We start from the raw sequence: 14,941 nt of genomic DNA on the forward strand, positions 1-14,941 counted from the left end.
CAGACTTATAAGTGCATTACCACCACCTATCTCTCAAATGGACCATTAACACTCTGTCTACAATCTCAGTCGGGAGTGTCAATGGTCCACTTGAGAGATAGGTGGCGGTAATGCACTTATAAGTCTGCGATCACCATAAAGCCACAAGAAGAAGATGCAGGCTGCTGTGAAGTGCGTTCGCAAGTGTTTAACAGTTCGGACATTGCGTGAATCAGAGGTAAAAAAAAAAAAAAAAACTATGTAAATACTGTTCAGTTTCTTGCACAGACCGATCGTTTTGTGTCTTTACACATCAATGTATCGTCACGAGCCGCAGGGTTTAAATTGGATTTTTCTGTGCATTTTTTTTTCTCTCATAGATTCTGTGACCATTGACAAGCACTGTAGACTGAGAGACTGCAATTTGTGAAAGTAAAAAAAACAAATCATTCAGTGTTCTACCTACATCACCTACATCTTGGGTGCCCTGGGGGTAAGCAGATAAACATCAAATTTTCATTTTTGGGTGAACTATCCCTTTAAATGCTCTTTGTTCTGGCATTTTAAGACCAAAGTGATGAACATCAAATGACACTCAATCTCCAACAATTAACTGAGCTTGATAACAAGTAACAACAATGCAATTGTAACCCAAGAAAATTGATTTTGAAAATCCAAGTTTGGTAAAAAAACGTCTTAGTCCCATGTAGTGTGTAAAAAAAAATCTCAGTCCCGCGTAAAGGGTGTTAAAAAATAAATAAAATAAAAAATAATATCTCAGTCCTACCACTTCACCAGGAATAACATTCAGTTAATCACGTACAAAAGAAAGAAGAGCTGACAAGTTGTGCGCGAAGAGATGATGAAAAGAACTGGAATCCACTCAGATGATTCAGGTCCAAATGTATTACTGATCAACAGTCCAAGGAAAAAAAAAAAAAATACAAAAACGGAACGCAATAAGTCTTCGACTTCTCTTCCACAGTGTTTCAAATTCAACCTCCCAGCTGACATATAAACAATAAGCCAGCTATTCAAAGACAATTCACAATATAAATGCTTATTTTAATCAGCATAGTCAAAATTATAGGGGCAGTACCAGGTTTTAAAGAAGTGTGACTAAGAAGTAAAACAGAATATAAATATCAAGGGTTACACCTTTCTCAATAAACCACTTTCTTAAAATAAATACAGTATCATGTGTGGTGTCTTTCTTAATAAACCTCTTTTATAATAAATCAAATACAATATCATGTGTGGTGTCTTTCTTAATAAACCACTTTCTTTATAAAACAATACCAATAATAAATTTGGTTACAATACAAAGTATTACGTAAGAAGTAAAGGCATATTTGCAATAGGTTACAATTGCTTAATTTCCTCTACAACATGCAGCAGTTACATATTTGCCTGTACGAGGCCTTCCCAGGAAATAAACAAAATAATAAAACCTTAGACAATATTAACTAAATACATAAAACCATGATGAAGTGATCCCAATGATCCCGCTCGGACGATACACGGCGGACCAAGATCAGGCTGTCGTGCAAATGCTGCGTATGTTCGGAGAGGAGGCACTCCACCACATGGTGGCGCTGTTCAAGCCTGGAGACGAGCTGGATGACGGTGGGATTGAGAGATTCCTCAAATTGGCTCCGGAGCAACTGAAGATACTTCTGTCCGACTGCTGCAGACGCTACTGTGTCTTCAACAACCGAGCGCCAGAGAACCACTCACAAGTGAACGCACAGCTAATGATAGTGGATAGAATTCTCTTTGCATTATCCATCTTTAGTGAGCTTTGCATGTTTCAAATGTAGATTACAATGTAGTTATTAAAAACTACATGTATTGCAGTACACACACACACACACACACACATATATATATGGGTGATTCTATAATTGCAGGTACATTTGGTGTCTGAAGTCATTATTTATTTATTTTTTCAGCTTTTTTTCAAATGGTTATACTTTAAATTATTTTAATAATTTGTTACTCATTGTTATGAATTAAAAGATGTCACAGTCCATAACAATATAATTATTTATTTATTAAAGTGTCTTAAATAGCTGAAAATCACGATTTCTTGTTGTCTGAATTAGTGTACTTTTTCCATTATGTATAATTGTGTAATCAAAATATTTTTTTAATATTTGTAACTTTTCTTTTGGTAATATTTCATTCATTTTATTTCTAAAAGCCCTAAATAGTCATTTACTTAATTCTTAAACATTAAATCAGGGGTGTCGAACACGGCCCACAGAGGTGTCCAATCTAGCCCGCAGGACGATTTAAACAATAATATAAAATAATAAATAAAACATCATTTTGAAAATTAAATAAAGTGAATTCGCTACAACATTTTATTTTGAATTGAAAGTGGAACAAATTGCTAATTTATTTACGTTGATATTACACCAACGCGGCGCCAGAAACTTGGGCAGCACGAGGATATGATGATATCTACGTTGTAACTCATGCTTGTGTGGCAATTTTCTGGTTATTTTAATGTCCAACAGAAGAAATTTGACCTGGAAGGGTGAACAGGCTATTTAAGGAGAAATGGAAAGAAAGGTTTGTAATCTCAACTCCGACAGGTATGTTTAATCACATCTGGAGGCTGTACAATATTAAACGACACTGTGATGCACTGGACAGCTTCGCATGGAGAAAGTAAATGAGCGAGGAGTGTGGGATATTTATTGTGTACTAATATTCTAACTGTTGTTTAAATTATGTGCGAGCTGATATTTTGTAACTTTGCAAAAAAAACAAAAAAAATCACATGACAGTTTTTCAGTGCTGGATGAAGGCTACCAGATTACAAAATAATTCCAGATATGGGGGCAAAGATGTCCTGTAAGAAATTTTATTTTTAATATTTATGTCATGATAGTTAAGTAATGTCTAAGTATAACAAGAGTGTTGCTTTCACGAATGTCAGTGTGATCACAAATGAATTGATTTTATACAACAGCTCTACAAACAAGATGCTAGTATGAAGTGTGTTATATTAGTCACAATGCTGTCTGTATATCTCTGTTTTGGCAACAAAAAGTTTGTAACAAAGCCAAAGTAAGACCAATTGTGTGTCTCCTACAGTAGCAGCACTGTGCTCATTCACAGTTAAGAATGAGCTCATTCGTTTGTTACTGAATGAATCTGTGTTTTTGAACAAATCATTTGAGTCAATGATTCAGTGGCCCATGCATAAAGACAATCACTAGCTTCGTTTCTAAACGAATCAGCCGCTTTGAAAAAACGAGTCAATGGATCCCTCATTAAGACGGCGACTTGCTGCCACCTACTGGTGGCTTTAGTATCATATTTATTTATCCATGACAGGCTTAAACCAACCAAGGTGCTATCTCTAAAACACACTGCAAAATATGGTTATTATCACTAACCTAGCATCATCTTTAAAAAAAAGTTTTCCTATAATTTTTTTGGTTGTATGGTTAATATTAATGTAATTGTGAACAAACTAGGGTTTAGCAAAAGGTAATTCGGCCCGCACAAGGGATCCGGCACTCAACCTTAAATGAGTTTGACACCCCTGCATTAAATTATTTAAAATGAACTTATTTCTTATAAAAATGTGTGTCCATAAATCTTGTCAACTCTGTTACCGTACCATGCTTTGCCTTTAAATTGGTCAAAATCGAATACATAATAAATAAATAAATCTCCCTCAACTGTGTAAGATACAGGGAATGATGACACTTTCCATCACTGATAAGATCTAAAGCACTGAAAAGTATGTGTGCTCTCTCTGAAAACATTTTAATCTAAAAAGTTTGTAATAAGATATTGGAAAGAATTCTGTTAGTCAACAGTTTTTTTTTTTTTTTTTTAACTTTCTGAAATGCCAAATGTATCTCCAAATATGGAATCACCCATGTATATAGTAATGGAATGAGTGATATACTGTAGAATGTAACATGTTAGTTTGCAAGTTTGCAGCTGTGTTGATTGGTAATAATGAAAATGACCATAATTGGCAACAATGCTTTAAGGAGATCACATGTTAAATTTCGCAGTCATAGTCTTCTTTGATCTCCTGCATCTGAGGGGAAGAACGTGTTTGACTCACTAGTGTAAGAGTGTGAAAAAATTGCATGTGCTGGTAGTGTGAGATCGAGCTCCTTCAGACCCTACGGCTGCGTTCACATGTGACTGCACAGGATCAGCTGTCTGAGAACCGAACGCTGTCTTAGAAGAGCTCCTGAACCTGCTGAATAAACTCAGTGTCCTCCGGCTGTAACCTGTGCAAAATCAGGAGGAAAACTACTCCACATCAGCATCACCAAAGATCCACTTACAGGTACAAATTACACACTATAACTCTTAAATACCTTAGTATGAAATGAAAGTATTTTAAATATGTCACTTTTTTACTAAGTATAGTTCAAATCTATTAACATATTTACTGACATATCTCTAGAGACTTGCTGATACAGTATAAAAATTGTAATGAAGCATTATTTAAAGTACTACTTGTGTACAATGCACATTTATTAATATTAAGCCTAAAATGTTTTTTTAATGTCACTATTGATGAGGATTGTATGACCTTTGAATAATATCAGACCTTAAATGCAAGACATTCAAAGTGTTTCTGAAGTAATAGTTCCACTTTAGCACAATCACATAGATTTCAGTATATCTTTAGTTGTACTTCAGCACTACTTCTGCATAATTAAAGTGCATTAAGCACAACATTAGTTTTTCCAATTTAGCAGACTTAAAGTTTGAAGTGAAACCAAAGTCAGCAGCTGCTGTTTCCAAGAGTACCTAACTTGAAGTAGTTCATAGAAATAGTGTGTAAAATTGTATTCATGTTTTGGGTTGTTTGTTTTGTGCAGTACATAGGTGCCGGAATGACACACCATCACTCAATGACTGTACTATTACCACATTTTCCACAGTTGTGACGGTCTTAGTCAAATCCACCTCAGCATTGTTTTCTCAGACTGACAGTTCTTTTACATCAGACATGTCAAATGCAAAGAGATGCAATGCTTATGAGCAGAGGACAAGCACCTGTGAACTCTGCACTTGTGATTGTATCTGTGTGCTTTAGTTTGAATTGTATGAATGGTCCAAGATGGTGCTGCTTCCAAATGGGGGATTCATGGTTAAAAACAAAACAAAACACCTACACATTATTACAAGAGTTTGCATAAGTTTTTCTTTATCATTTTGCATGGCCAGTTTACTCGCAGATCACACTTTCAGATTTTAATACAAAAACTCTATTATTCTATTTGACACAGAAATCCCTCTCTGTGTCAGTGTTGGATGATGGAGAGCAGTGTGAATGTGACGTGTGCAGAGATTCAAATCACAGACGGGTTTGAGTTCAGAGTCACTGCTGACAGATTCACTCACTTGCATCAGTCTGACTGTGAATCGCTCTGGTACTCACAGGTGAGAGCGAGTTTCTGTCCTCAAACCACGCCATTATACATTATACACACACACAAACAGTATTTCTGTCCTCAAACCACACCATTATTCACAATCAAACTCATAATAATGCTTTATTTGATCAGGATGATATTCTGATAGCAGACCCATCAGATCCTCAGAAACTGATTGATCCTGTAATTTCTGTCTCATCTGATCGTCTCGTCACGTCACACTGTGTGAATGAACTCCGTCACGAGATCCTCTGCGATTCTTCAGGAGTAAATGATTTCTCTCTTCATTTCTGCTTTCATCAGTGTGGGGGAAAGTTACTTTTAAAATTAATGTGTTACCATGTTGTGCTGCTCTATAGAAAAAAGTAACTGATCGCATTACTTAGTTTCTTTTCATGGAAAGTAATGCATCAACGTTACGTTTTCATTACTTTTTGTCCCCCTTGATTATTTATTTATTAAACCTAAAAGCAAAATTATTGGGAACTGTAAAGGGCCTTTCACAACCAGATATTTCTTTTTCAATTTAAAAGTAATGCATTACTTTTCTAGTTACCTCAAAAAAGTAATCCGATTACATTATTTGTAATGCATTACCCCCAAAACTGGTTTTCAAATGTAAACGAATGGAAATTACTGTGTTTAGCTGCAGTTCATCAGAGACAACCACATTAAACTCTTAAATCATGTCACTATAAATACTGCTCTAATGATTCTTTCATTCATCACAGTTCAGACTGGACACCATATTCAGAGGTGAGAGAAACACTTCAGTAAAAACTGAATCTTCTGTGAATCTTCAAGTGAATCATGATGATTGTGAATGTGTTTTTCAGCGAGGAATGAAACTGCAGTGACTCCAAACTCAGGTGAGTTTCAGCTGATAAACGATTGATTATTCACTAATAAAACACTGCAGATCTGATTTACACTCAATCCAGTTTCACTCTTTTCGCTCTTATTGACTCATATTTGTGATCACTGTGTTTTTAATTATGTTCTGAATGAAGTGACTCCAGATCTCCAACATTCAGGTAAACTCCTGCGCTTCTGCGTTTCAATATTTATCATTTTATTGATCAGCTGTTTTCATCAGTTTATGTATTCAGTCATTCAGCTGAATTTATTGTCTCTCACATGTATAGATCAGTGGTGGTGGATTTATGTTCTTCTCATTGTCATTGTTCTTCTGGTGTTGATCTGTTTCTTGCGTAAAAGGATCTTCAGGTGAGTCGAGGCTGATGTCTCCTAGCGTTGTTTAGCCATGTTTCAGTGCAACACAACAAACACACAACAATCCCTTGTCTCATGCTGTGTAGACTGACTGAGTTGAATTCAGTCCAGTTTATTTTCCAGAGACCAAATTGAGACCAGATTAATAAAATGAAAGAAAAACCGTGACAAGTTATAGGCCGTGTTTCTGTCCATTTTTCTAATGCGTAACAAGTTCACGGAAAGGAAATAAATCTGGCAGAAAGCGACAACTGTTTATTTTCTTTATTTTGAAAAGCACAGTGTTTTGTTGTTATTGTGACAGTACACAAATAAATGTAGACCCTTTATAGTTTCATAATGATATCTCAAACTTGTCTTTGTTTCTGCTGTCATAAGGAACAAATTCAACACCAGAGCTAGGCAACACCATTTTCAGTTTAAGCAGCAGTGAATTTGTTTTGAGTTGATATTTGATTATTAGCCGACGTTTCATTATTTTTATGAATACCGTTAAATATAAAGGAGTTTAGGTGAGAGGAACTAAAATAACTTTTAGCTATGATCATCATTAATAATAAAAAAAACATTTTTTATTAAAAGAAATCCAACATAAATCAATCCATTAATGAAACAAAAAAAAACTTACTCCAATACATTACAATATAATATGTAACAATCAGTCTGTTTCCAGATGTTTTCAGAGAAAAGAGCGGTTCATCAGTCAGCGTGAAGCTCCAGACAACAGGTGAGTGAATCAAACTGATAGATTTACTGAATCACATGATGATTTAAGAGCTGAATCAGACGGATGAAGTTGTAAGCTGTTGAATCTGCATCTGCTGTTGTGTAAATGTGTGTGTTTCACACAGGGATCTGGTGACGCTCAGATCTGATCATCCAGGAATTGGTTCAGCGAATCAGTGCAGTGTTCAGTGTCCAGATGCTGATAAAGCATCTGAGGTTTTGAATGATTATTCACCATTCTGGTTCTTTTCAAAAAAGAATAAGAACCGGTTTTCAGTTCCCAAGCCTAGTCATGAAGATCAGATTTATTAATGAGAATATTATTTATCTTCAGAACTGTTTATTAATAATAATAATAATAAAAGCTATTGTGTCATTTTGTTGTTTTATTTCTTTTCTCCACTGCAAACCGAGACTTAAAAACTGCATTATGTCATTTTTGTGTATCTTTACATGCCATTTCACCTCTGCTTTATCTAGATTCATGTATATATGTATCTGTATTGTTAGTGCTGTATAAATAAAGGTAACTTGACTATATGAATATTGTTGGCTCTGTGATGAACTGCTCGAGATTTGCTTCTGAAACAGATTAAACCATCATAAATTAAATTGATTAAATAAACTGATAAAAAATAAACCTGTTAAGCACGTGTGCATGCTTAAATAGCTTATAGATCTTATTTTTAGTCATGCAAAAGTGATAATTAAGGAATTATTTGTCATTGTCAGTCAGCTGTATACAAGCACAATGAAAACAACAAAACAGAAACTCTTGACGTCCGACACAACTGAACATCAAACACTAACAGCTGTTTCTCTTTTCTCACAACGGCATGATTTAACACTTAACGTCAACGTTTACTCTCCTGAGTAATGTACTATATGTAATGTAATGTAAACTGCGTAGTTTAACGCGTCTTCTTTGGTGTGTTGTTGTGTTGCTGTTTGCCAGATATGGACAGTATCGAAGTACATTTACTTGAGTACTGTACTTAAAGGGATACTCCAGCCCAAAATGAAAATTTTGTCATTGATCACTTACCCCCATGTCGTTCCAAAGCCATAAAGCTCTGTTCGTCTTCGGAACACAATTTAAGATATTTTGGATGAAAACCGGGAGGCCTGTGACTGTCACAGACTGCCAAGTAAATAACAGTGTCAAGGTCCAGAAAAGCTATGAAAATAGTTGTCAGAATCCTCCATCTGCCATCAGACGTGCAATCTGGGTTATATGAAGCGACGGGAAAGCTGTTTGTAAGCGAAGAAAACAAAAATAACGACTATATTCAACAATTCACAAAACAGTCAAAAGCCTCCCGGTTTTCATCCAAAATATCTTAAATTGTGTTCCGAAGATGAATGAAGCGTTTATGGGTTTGGAACGACATGGGGGTAAGAAAATTTTCATTTAGGTTTGGAGTATCCCTGTAAGTACACTTTTAAGTATCTGTACTTTACTTGAAACTGGGTGCCTCCTGGGCTAGTTTAGAACATGCAACCACAATTAAGGGAAAAACAACTGACTTGACAGTTGTCCAGAAGACAATCATCCACACCCTCCACAAGGAGGGTAAGCCACAGAAGGTCATTGTTGAAAGGACTGGCTGTTCACAGAGTGCTGTATCGAAATAATTTCATAGAAAGTTGACTGTAAGAAAAAAGTGTGGTAGGAAAAGGTGTAGAAGCAACAGGGATGACCACAGCCTTGGGAAGATTGTCAGGAAAAGCCAATTCAAGAACTTGGTAGAGCTTCACGAGGAGTGGACTGAACCCAAAGTCAGCACATCAAGAGTCACCACGCTCAGACGTCTTCAGGAAAAGGGCTACAGCCGACACATTCCTAGAACCAATCCACTCCTGAACCAGAAAAAAAACGTAAAAAGCATCTCACCTGGGGTAAGGAGAAAAAGAACTGAGCTGTTGCTCAGTGGTCCACAGTCCTCTTTTCAGATGAAAGTAAATTTTGCATTTCATTTGGAAATCAAGGTCTGGAGAAATACTGGAGAGGCACAGAATCCAAAGTCCAGTGTGAAGTTTGCGAAGTCAGTGATGATTTGGGGTGCCGTGACGTCTGCTGGTGTTGTTCCATTGTGTTTTATCAAGTCCTAAGTCCATGCAGCCGTCTACCAGGAGATTTTGGAGCACTTTATGCACATCTGCTGACAAGCTTTATGGAGATGCCACACCGCACTGAAGCAGTAATTCGTGCAAAAGGAGCCCCAACCAGGTATTGAGTGCATAATTAAACCTACTTTGGAGATCTTGAACATTTCTGTTTTGTAAATTTTTTTGAGAAAATATTCTAATTTTTTGAGATACATATAATTTGAAAGGTTATGCATTTGATTGTACACATAAGTGTACACATGCAAAAACTATGTATATTTTGGGTTTAATAATGCTGACTCTTTGCCCCACTGCAATGTCCCACCATTGACCTTGCAGGCAGCGTTTTTGCACAGTGGCCCCTAACTAAACAAATTTCAGACAAACTAAATTGAAACACAAAAATGTAAACTGTTTTGAAAAATTAACTGAATAATAATTACTTTTTTTTTCTAATTTCTGCATATTTTCATTTCATTTCCATCTTCATTAAACATGTGCACCTTAACTTTCATTAAAAAGGCTAATTTCTTTAGGCTCATTTTGTAAATGTAATTTGAGCTTCAGACAAACCCAAACTGAGTGCTTAAATCGAATGATCTTCAGATACTGCTTTTATTTCTCATCAAACAGAACTTTGAGCAAATGTGACATTGGACAACAAAACCAGGCATAAGGGTCAATTTGCTGAAATTGAAATGTATACATCATCTGAAAGCTGAATAAATAAGCTTTTCATTGATGTATGGTTTCCTAGAATAGGACAATATTTGGCCGAGATACAACTATATTGAGAAATATTGCGAAAATCACCTTCAAATCACTAATCAATATTAAAACATACTTAAGCTAAAATACCTTGGATGACCCATGCAACAAATTCTGTAATTGTCCCTCAAAGCCTCAAGAAGCTCCTAATGGACTTTCAAAATGTCATCAAGCTTTAGATTCATCACACCATCATATGTAAAAGACTGTGATGAGCACAGGTATAAATTACATGTTTCTCTTCAATATGTACAGTATTATTAACATGTCCAAGCTTCAAACATTTAGCAAAAGGATGTACAGTAAACATATAATGTTGTGTCTGTTTTGATTTTACATGTAGTTCATAAAAAGAGTGATTAAACATTTAAAAAATTTCAGAATGAAAAAAAATAAATCTTAACCATGAACTATAATGTTGTGTCTGTTTTTAACTTTATTTTGGACTTGTTATCTGTGTGGTGTAAAGATGGCAGAAGGACACATCTTCACAGTGACCCAATGACTTTATTTTACCACATTGCTTTCTGCTGGAGTGGTAACTTTCTAAGAATTGTTTTCTCAGTTTCACAGTTTTTTCACATCTGACATGACGTGAGAAAAGAGACGCCACTTATGAGCAGAGGTTAACCACTTGTGTACTGTATGAGTTCTCTATGAAACTATCACCACGTGTTTGTATCTGTGTGCTTTAGTTTTGCATTAACAGATAGTACTATTCAGCTTCTAAATGGGGGATCCATGGTTAAAAATGAAACAACTAGATTATGAATATGAAAGAGTTTATTTTTCCCTTTGCATGGTCATTTTCATATTGAATTTTCTGTTTTCCATACCTTTTATTTGCACAGAAGTTGGCTTTTAGTATTTTCTTTGTGGCTTAACCTTCTGTCAGCATTCCTCTAACAGATAATAATAATAAATCAAGTGCTACGAAAACCATATAAAGTAATAATATATATATATATATATTGCATACTATATGCTTCAGTTTCCCTTTTCATCCTCTGACTCAGCTGAAAACTAAATCTAAGAGTTTTTTACTGTGTATTTGTAAAATATATTCATACATTTAGAATACGTATTTTTGAAAATATATTTCACATTTAACAATTCATTTTTATTAAAGTTTTCTTAAATGTGAAGTATGTCATTTCTGTGAAAGTATCAGTTCAAAGGGAGACATAATAGTATAATACTTACTGATTAAACAGAAATATTTCATTTAAAAAAAATTTAAAATTCAAAGAGCTACCCAATATTTTCAGCAACACACAGAGAACACTCAGGTAAGTAGCGTATAACAACAGGCTTTATTTGCAGGTGAGCAGAAGATCGAGATAGCGAAGGCAGGTAAGCATCAACAGTTCAGAGAAGTTGGTAATAGAACTTAACTGAATTAGTAACTTGAGTCTTTTTCCTTTCCAGGTGATGACAGAGTAAGGGGATCGCAGGAGCACAGGCGAACACTGAGGGGAACACAGGTAGATTGTAGGAGTCAGGTAATTGTTGCAGGTAGTAAACTTGAGACCAGACACTGGCTGCATCCAAAATGGCATACTTCCCTACTATATAGTATGCAAAAAGTAGTAGGCGAGTTCTAATAATCCTCTGTGTTCATAAAAGAGTAGGCGAAAATAACACTAATTCTCGCGAGATTCGGACGTACGTATACTTAATTTGCATTCTAATATGCCTACTTACCTATTATATAGTAGGGAAAAAGAGTATGTGAAGAAAGAAGTACGTTTGAAAACCTCAGTATTCATAAAACAGTAGGTGAGAAATCCCTGGATGTCCTACTGCTTCAGCCCAGATTCTGCAGTGTTCATCGATGGATACTTTTCAATCCCAGGATGCCATGCGAGAGGATACGTCATCATTGACCGTGAAGGAGAGCAGCGACGAGGGTGTTTACAAATGTGAGTATTCTAAACCAAAACACGGTTTCATGTGTTAAAATCATATTTGTTGAGCTACTGTAGAGTAAACTGTTGATTTGTTAAGGTGTAAAGACGCTAGCTAGTAATGTTACAGTATATTTGAATTTTTTTTCCCTGTAAAAACATGTTTTATTATGTACAGCGAACAGCGGCGCTCCAGTAAGCACATGTAATGTATGTATCCAAAGTGGATTTACATAAATCATATACACCTTAAAGACGATTAAATGACTATTTATTATAAGACAGAAAAATGTTCTAAGAGAATTGCAGATGAGCACATCACAACATGAACAGACATCTGAGTGAGAGATGTGTGTGTGCTATTACATAGAATTCACTGTCAGCACTGCTTTAGATGAATGTAGGTAATGTAAATAAACAAATCTACATAGAGTAAGTAAACATAAATTATCTATTTTATTTGACCATTAGTATTGTTGATAAATTGTGGAGCACTTGTGTTAGATAAAAAGTGAGTTAACACAACATGTAAATGTAGTATAGAATAGATCACAGAGGACACTGATTCTTGTCTGGATGTTACAGGGACACATGAGATTGCGTCACAGCGTCATGATGTAAGCTGTCCCAAAGTCAGAATGTGCACGCCGAAGGCTGACAAATTTCAAGCGACTTCAAATGCGCCCTTCATTTCCCATGAAAATGAAGTGTGGACACTTCACACCCTATACCATATCCCAGAATCACTTGCGCACAGATGACGACGGTGTTTATATTCAGAGGCAGGTGAGAGTTCTGTGGAGGAATTCACATTGAAATGTAAGTATTGTGTTTTCATTAACTCAAATACCTAACGAAAGTGTTAAAAGCCAGTGTTTTTTTTTGTTTGTTTGTTTGTTTTTTAACATAAAGCCCACAAATAATAAGATAACCACTATATAAGGCAATGGTCTTTCCCTTTGTTGTGTTTTTAAAGTGCTGTCATGCAGGAGATGTCTACAAATGTTTTAACCAAACTTAAGCATTTCAATATTTTGTATGAATGTCCTGCTCTGTCATATTTTCTAATGTTAAGATTGCAAACCTGTCTTTATATTTTTCATAAGTGTTTCCATTTTCTCTTGTTTTAGTACTATTCTGGAGAAAGTGAGCCTGCTGGGGAAAGACTTAAAAAATTCAAAGTTAATAGACACATTTTTGCTGAAATGGCATGGTTTATTTGCTAAGTGTCCTAAAACAGGTGAGTGAGTGTCCTGGGACAGGTGAAGGTGCGAGTGTCCTGGGACAGTAGAGTGAGTGAGTGTCCTGGGACAGGTGAGGGGGTGAGTGTCCTGGGACAGGTGAAGGTGCGAGTGTCCTGGGACAGTAGAGTGAGTGAGTGTCCTGGGACAGGTGAGGGGGTGAGTGTCCTGAAACAGGTGAGGGAAGTGTCCTGGGACAGGTGAGTGAGTGAGAGTCCTGGGACAGGTGAGGAGGAGAGTGAGTGTCCTGGGACAGGTGAGTGAGTGAGTTCCTGGGACAGGTGAGGGAGAGTGTGTCCTGGGACAGGTGAGGGGAGAGTGTCCTGGGACAGGTGAGGGAAAGTGTCCTGGGACAGGTGAGGGGGAGAGTGAGTGTCCTGGGACAGGTGAGGGGGAGAGTGAGTCCTGGGAGTGAAGGGGAGAGTGTCCTGGGACAGGTGAGGGGGAGAGTGAGTGTCCTGGGACAGGTGATGAGTGAGTGTCCTGGGACAGGTGAGGGAGAGTGTCCTGGGACAGGTGAAGGTGCGAGTGTCCAGGGACAGGTGAGGGGGAGAGTGAGTGTGTGAGTGGAAGCTGGTGGAGAGTGTCCTGAAACACTTTTAGAGAGTGAGTGGAAGCTGGTGGAGCTGCTCAGGGAGGACATTAAACTCCAGAGAGAGAGAGAGAGGAGAGAAGAGCACAAGTTTTCTCTTCTTGAGAGAATGCTTAACAAATACATTCTTCATTAGCCAAGAGAAAACAGTGGGGAAAAAATGGGTACATTTCAGTTTTTCAATATCATTTTTAAATGTCATATTGTCAATGAAACAACCTAATTTCTGTAGTTTATTTTGTGATGCAAGTTAAAAATGAAATGCATAAGTTGTATACATTTTTCATTTTTTGTGTTTAAATGATTTGTAAATAATTAACTTTCTGTTCCTTTTGTATTTTTCTTTTGCATATTCACATGTAAATTTAAAAGAAGTACTTATGTACATTGTTAATTTTTTTAATGCAGCTTTTAATTTTTTCACAAAACATTATTTAATTTTTTTGTTGTGTAAATACTTTTTTACACATTAAAACAAATTGTTCTATACATAATAGAAAGTACTTTTTACAACCATTTACAGCAAAGCTTAGGTTTAACATCAGAAAAACAGCATCATTTGAGGCCCGGCCCTGCCTCCGCCACTAGTGAATCCCTCAGTAAATGAACATCACCTCCAGAGACTCGGAGGACAGTGTGGTGACAGTGAAACAATGCACACATCAAACAAATCCACATACCAAACACTCTGGAGACCACTAGCAGACAGAAGAGAAACACCAGGGTCTGGATCGTGGCACACCATCACTGTTGCCGTTCACTTCCCAGTAGATCCAGCAGCACAGTCAGGGTCTCCCTGCTCAGAACAAAACCATTAAACACCTGTCCAGCGCTACCCACATTCAGCTTTATCCTGCAGCACAGGGGTCTGGTCTGATTTAGGGAAAGAAGGAAAAGAGAAATTGTTTAGAGCTATGACAAATTAATTTGTACATGAAATACTGACATACTTTAGTAAAC

At 36.5% G+C, this 14,941-nt stretch overlaps 1 protein-coding gene across 2 annotated transcripts; it reads left to right on the forward strand.

The window, feature by feature from the left end:
- Positions 1 to 3,793: 3,793 nt before the first annotated feature.
- Positions 3,794 to 7,970, forward strand: LOC122144090. 2 transcript variants are annotated; one of them, XM_042754738.1, is made up of 9 exons: positions 3,794 to 4,306; positions 5,259 to 5,412; positions 5,538 to 5,672; positions 6,137 to 6,161; positions 6,242 to 6,274; positions 6,416 to 6,439; positions 6,551 to 6,632; positions 7,312 to 7,365; positions 7,490 to 7,970. In XM_042754738.1, exons 2-9 carry the CDS (start codon positions 5,284 to 5,286, stop codon positions 7,674 to 7,676), a joined length of 669 nt encoding a protein of 222 aa, XP_042610672.1. In that variant the 5' UTR covers positions 3,794 to 4,306; positions 5,259 to 5,283; the 3' UTR covers positions 7,677 to 7,970. The 2 variants fall into 2 exon arrangements, with proteins under 2 accessions (XP_042610672.1, XP_042610671.1); XM_042754737.1 differs by lacking the exon at positions 3,794 to 4,306 and having other exon boundaries at positions 4,677 to 5,412; positions 6,416 to 6,632.
- Positions 7,971 to 14,941: the final 6,971 nt, after the last annotated feature.

Source organism: Cyprinus carpio, unplaced genomic scaffold (genome assembly GCF_018340385.1).
Source record: "Cyprinus carpio isolate SPL01 unplaced genomic scaffold, ASM1834038v1 S000006585, whole genome shotgun sequence".
Lineage (NCBI taxonomy): Eukaryota > Metazoa > Chordata > Actinopteri > Cypriniformes > Cyprinidae > Cyprinus > Cyprinus carpio.